The 6,000-nt window shown below is 49.4% G+C and overlaps 1 protein-coding gene across 5 annotated transcripts in view; it reads right to left on the bottom strand.

The window, feature by feature from the left end:
- Positions 1-6,000, bottom strand: part of RNF220 (ring finger protein 220) — a 347,984-nt gene that overhangs the window by 19,880 nt on the left and 322,104 nt on the right. For all 5 annotated transcript variants that reach the window (XM_006153783.3, XM_006153787.3, XM_006153788.3 and 2 more), the window contains one exon: positions 5,813-5,914. In XM_006153783.3, the coding sequence (XP_006153845.1) occupies positions 5,813-5,914 (102 nt within the window). The remainder of the gene's footprint in view (positions 1-5,812; positions 5,915-6,000) is intronic.

The following is a 6,000-nucleotide window of genomic DNA, read 5'->3' as shown; positions in this document are numbered from 1 at the left end:
CCCTCCCACCGCCTGTGAAGCCAACCCGCTCCACCTTCCGCGGCCGCGAGGTCCTTCCCCGCCCCGCACACCCTCCCGCTGCGGGGTCCTTTCCGCCCGGAGCCCGGCCCTGGCTCCCGCCTCTCCCGCGGCTGTCCTCGGGCCGCGGCCTCGAAGCGGCCGTTTTGCTGGGGAGAAGGTGTCGGAATTCGCCGTCGTCCAAGGGCGATCTCGCGGCGTGCTCCCAAAGTCCCCCGCCCCAGAGCCCTAGCCCGCCGCAGCCCGATTGCCAGATTTCCGACATTTCAGCCGTGCGCCTGCCATCCCCTGGCGCTCCCTAGGCACTCCTGGCGGCCAGCGAGGAACGCAACATCTCCCAGGCAGGCGCTGCCCTCTTGGCGTTCCCTGTTCATGGGGATGCCCCAACGGGCGCCTTCACCCCACCCTCTCCTTCATCCCTCACTCTCAATCCTTCGCTAGTTCCTGGGAGGCTACCTTAATTTTTCTCATGCCACCTCTATCTCATACTCATCCTTGTAGGCCTAAATGAAAAATAGTCGCCTCTCCCGTAAGAGTACTTCCATTTCTATACCCTCATTATGCCTTGTATACATTTTTAATCAGTGGAACAACCAGAGTTGGGGCCGGGAGTGGGATTTGAGAGAAGCATGAGCCCAGCATGGAGGTATTTGGTGTAGGCAAGACATCCCTGAGTGTTTCTTCAGTGGCCATACCTACCTTGGTTGTCACTGCTCTGAATCGTGATCCTACTAGCTTTAAATTTGCAGCGACTCTCATCATCTGGTTTTAGTTTCTTTCCCTGCAACCCAACCTCTGTCCTCCACACAGGGTGATCCTTTTGTTGTGCAAAATTAACCCCATTTTTCTCCCTTTGAATCCTTCAGTGGTTCTCCACCTGGAAGACTGGCAATAGGGCGTTAGGCCTGCCCTGCCCTGCACTGCTGGCTTCTCCAGACTCTTCCTGCCTCTCTTGCTGTCTCCCTTGGTCCTCCTGACATTCAGTGTGGCAAAGCTACCTGTAGCTCTTTGAGTACTGTATGCTCTGTACTCTGGGACAGATTATTCTCCATGGTTAACTCTAGCAAGGCTTCATTTCCCCCCCCAAGGCTGGGTTTGTTGCCTCTGAGTTTTCACAGTCCCTTCCTCTGATCATGTATGCCATGATTATTTTCTTATCTGTCTTTTCTACTTGGTAGGTCATCTCTCTCCAGTCACGCAGCACTGGGGCTAACATGAAGGAACTATCCGTGGGAAGGAGAGAAGAATGTTTATAGGGAAGCCCTGAGCCCAGTGCAGGGCTGGGAAATAATCTAGGAATCCGGGTCAGAGGAACCCACTCATAATTTATGTGTTCTGAGAAAAGTCTCTTCTCTCTAGACCTGTTTCCTTACCAATAAATTGAAAGCAGTGAATCCTAGTTTATACAGTTGTTATGAGGGTAAAGTGAGGTGAAGGTTAAGAGGGTTAGGTGCCCAGTAAGGGCTAATTAAATGGAAATCCAAACCAGAAACCAAAACCTCTAGCTTTCAAGGCCTAGTTCAGTGATTTAGTGACCTAGGTGGAAGGACCAGCAGATGGTGTAAATCCATGATTACACATGTGTGTCTATGAGAGAGGAAAAGAAAGAGAGGACACCCCCTCTTCTCCATGGAGCCTGGTCATGCCACGATCCTTTTTCCTTCAATTCTCTCTTCCATCGGGTCCTGGGCATGCATGCATGAACCCTGTGTGAAGTAGACAGGTCTGGGATTCAAAACCCAGTCTGCCATGTAGGATCCAGTTTTGCCTGCAAAGTGCCTAACTGCTGCGTCATGGATCTGCCCACAATGATTTAAAAAGCTCAACATAACTGAGCAGCTATTATGTGCCAAAGCATTGTGTAATGAGCAGATGGGATGCAGAGCTAGACCTTGGGTTACTATCCAGCTTCATCTACCTGCTTCCCTTGCACTTTACTTTCTATGAAAACTGAACTTCTAGCAGTTCCCCATGTATGTTATTCCGTGTTATACCTCTATGCCCTGTGCATTGCCAATAGCATTGCCTTTATCTGGAAACACTTTTTTTTTTTTCTGTAGGGCATGTGCTCTTGCCAGAGAGACAGATAGAGAGAGGAAGAGTGAGGAAGCACCATGCTGCAAGCCCTTCTCCTCCACTCTCTTTTCAGGACTTTGGGCATGCACACACAAGCGCTCAGCATGTTTTTCAAGCCGCTGGGTCTGGGACTTGATTTGCACAGTTGGCCATAAGGATCCAGCCCCCTTAACCACCACTCTACAGCCACTAGCTGGGCCAGGAATATCTTTTCTTTCTTGTTCATCAAGTGAGCTCCTAGTCCTCCTCTGAAACCCTGGTCACTTACTCCCTCCTGTCTGAAACTTATACTGACTTTGCCCACCTTCCAGTGTGTCAACGTAGAAACTCATTTATACCCTGTTATACCCCTTACCACACTGGGCCATAATTATCTACTTGCAAATCTAACCCCTTAATGACAAGAACCCTGGGATGAGCATACATGAGTACCAGATAAGTGTTTAAGTAAAGGAAGGATAAGACAAGGTCTTTGCCTTGGAAGAGCTCCAAATCTAGTGGAGGAATCGGACTCACTCACTGTGATACGTTAAGTATGGCCACAATTCATTGCAGCTTCTGCTATAAAGAGGTGCATTTCTTCAGCCCTTAATTATGAGATAGCTTTGCAATTTGCTTTGTCCAGTAGAAAATGGTGGAAGGACCAGCAGATGGTGTAATGATTACGTCTCTGGACTCCCATGAAGTCGACTGCGGTTCAAGTTCTGGACCCGGCAGCTTAAAATATGCCAGGCACGTGTGCGTGCGTACCCAAGATCCCAAGGAGAGAATGGAGAAGAGATTATGGTGTGGTCATCCACCCTGGGGGGTGACTTCTCACTTTCTGTCTCTCTGTCTCTTGGCTGAGCGCATGTAGCCTATAGCAAAAACACAACACAGCAAAACAAAAATAAACTAAAAAAAAAAAAAAATGGTGGAAATGTTGTGAGTTCCAGATTCTAGGTCTATGCCTTATAGCTTTGACCTCTTGACATGACACTGCCCTGAGACTGCTAAGTAATGGAAACCAATCTAACCTACTGGAGGATAAGAGGCCAGATGGAAAAGAAATGGGGAATCCCAATTTGCTGGACATGCAGTAAGGCCATTGTGAACTTTCCAGTCTGGGCCATTCTCCAGCTTAAGTGAGGAAATGGCCAGTCAATCCACAGAATCAAGAAATAATAAATTATATGAAGCCACTAAGTTTTGGTATAATTGGTACATCAATAGATGACGGAAACATACCTGAATAGCTGACCACCAATATAAGGTGACTGGGCAATAAAAGGGACATACATACAAGGGTCATGAGAAGAGATAATTAATCCAGAAAGGCTTCCTAAAGGAGCTGGTCTTTGGACAGGATGTTGAAGAATAAATAAAATTTGGCAGGTGGGTCAGCCTGTGGTGTGGTGGTTAAGGTAGCTGGACCTCTGCGTGGCTGTCTGCATTGTTCAAGTCCTGGATTTGGTGGCTTAATAAGCAGGCAGGACACATGTGGGTGTGTTCCCAAAGTCCTGAAAGGAGGGAAAGATGAAGAGAGAGAGCAGTGGGATCATGCCCCGTGAGGAGGGATGTGCTTTCTTACTTTCCCTCCCTCTCTCCACATGCCCTCTGGCAAAAGTGAAAACCAAATTGATGGGGTAAAGTAGAATAGTCCTGTTAGAAGAAACAGCATTTGTAAAGACTTGGAAGCAAGAAAGGAACAGCACATCCAGGGAGCAGTTAGCATTAATTCACAAGCATAGCCCACAGGACCCTGCAGAATTAGGAGTGGAAGTGGGAATAGAGGTTGAATCTAAATCACAGAAGGCCTTGGTGACACGGAACTTGAACTTACAGGAAGAAACCTAATCTGATTGGTCCATTAAGAGTGTACTTTAGGGTCAAGGACAGGGTCATGGGTCTTAAACGTGGCTCCAAAGACCTCTAAGGGATAGCTATTGATAGATGGGCTCTGGAGGTTTCCTGACTTCCTCAAGTTAAATGCTGCATGCACTGAGCATGTGTATACGTGTGTGCACATGTGGTGTGTGTGTGTTCATATGTGTATTTTTTTATATGCAAGAAGGCTCATAGCATTCTCAAATTCTCTAGAGAATAAAAGGAATGCTTCTGGAGGTGGAAGTAGGGGTCAAGAAGTTGAGGCAATCTTTGCCCAGTGGTTATTCTTTTTCCATTACATAGATGGGGTGGCAGCCAGGTGGTGTGGTGGTTAAGGTGGCTGGATTTCACCTAGCTGACTGTGCAGTTTGAGTCCCAGACCTGGTGACATGGAAAATATGCCAGGTGTGTGTGCATGCATGCCCAAAATCCCAAGAGGAAAGTAGAAGAGAAGGGACTGCTGAGCTGCCATCTCTCCTGGGGGATGATTTCTCACTTTCCCTCTCTCTGTCTCTTTCTTTCGCTCTTTCTCTCTCTGGCACACATACCCTATAGCAAAAACTACCAAAAAAAAAAAAAAAAAAGTATATGGTGGGGCTGATGCTGAGTGAAGAGAGGATAGGCCTCTGACAGCAGAGCCCTGTCCATCCTTTTCGAGTAAGACTCTCTGGGACAGAGCCTTGTCTCTTTCCCAGACCAGAGTTCCCTAGGGCTGGGTCATTTGTCCACCACAAATCAGGGTGACATCTCCCAGGGGCCGGTCCCCTAGGCTGCCTCTCTCTAACCAGGGCTCATGAGAGCTGAGCCCCTCCCCAGAGCTGGCAGTTTGAGGGGTCCAGGAGAGGATGTGCCAGGGAGGCTGGGGTCGAGCCTACACTTAGCACTCCTTTCTCCAAGCTCTGCACCCGGCACCAGCCCGGAGGAGTTGATGCTGCCCTCCTCTCCACATCAGCTTTGGGATGTTTCTCCCTTTTCACGGTGAGGTTCCCTGAGAAGCCCTGTTGCCGTGTAAACAGATGCTCCTTACCGTAGGGCCCTGCTTTCTTCCACCCACTTGGGTTTCCCAAGTGGGCTTTGCCTCTCCTCAGACCAAAGTTTCTGGGGGTCATTCTCTCTCCTCACCATGAGGAAAGTCTGTCTGTGGCTAGTTGTTCCCCTCAGGCCCCTCTTGCTCTGATTTTTTAGGACTGTGTAACTACCCTTCCTGCGGGTCCAAGACACAGTAGTGACAGTTCCTCTATCTGGGCCTGATACAAGGTCTGGTGAGAATGAATGGTTATTTGCTTAAGGGATCAGCAATCCTGCTTCTGAAGTCTGAAGTCTTCAGGTGATTCTGGGCTGTCACTGGGTCCCTTGTGAAACCAAATGCCATCAGATATGTCCTGATGGATAGGATACTTCAGAGGAGCACAGAGCCCAGGCAATCTTGGGATCTCTCCCTAAAACACGTCTATGTGAGGCTCATTCCTGACTCTTGTGTCTTCTGTTTTTTTAAGACAAGGTCGTGCTGTGTTGGAGTCCTCCTGCAGCAGGCTCCCAAGTTGCTGGGGCCACAGGAGCACGCCCCCACATCCAGCTTTTAGGCAAAGTCTCGTTACATTCTCCATGCTGGCCTAGAACTCTCTATTCTCCCACATCAGCCTCCTGAGTAGCTGGGGTTCTTGGCTCATGCCACTGCCCCCTCCTGTGCTTCCTGCGCCTTCAGAGTTCACTTAGGGGTTTAGCCAACAGGGAGGCGAACACAGGTGAGGTCTCTCCTCTGGCCTCCAGAGGAGGGGTGGAGGTGGCACCAGGCATGCTTCTAAAGCTCCCCACGGAGAACTTCTCACGGCCACCCCCACACTCTTCTCACCTGGTATCTGTCTGAGTGGTGCAGGTCGTCAGTGGCAGATGAGTGTGGTGACGCTGTGGGAGACTCTCCTTCCCTCTTGATAGAAGCTGACAACAGGAGGGACTGGAAGAAGAAAAGGACATGTGGCCTCAGGCTGATGGACCCTCAGTGAGTCCCCTAGAGGTCCCTTTCCTATGGAGCTTTTGGGA

The sequence above is a fragment of the Tupaia chinensis genome, unplaced genomic scaffold (genome assembly GCF_000334495.1).
Source record: "Tupaia chinensis unplaced genomic scaffold, TupChi_1.0 Scaffold000387_1, whole genome shotgun sequence".
NCBI classification, from domain to species: Eukaryota; Metazoa; Chordata; class Mammalia; order Scandentia; family Tupaiidae; genus Tupaia; species Tupaia belangeri.
Note: the sequence above shows the minus strand (reverse complement) of the source record. Positions and strands in the feature narration are given on the sequence as shown.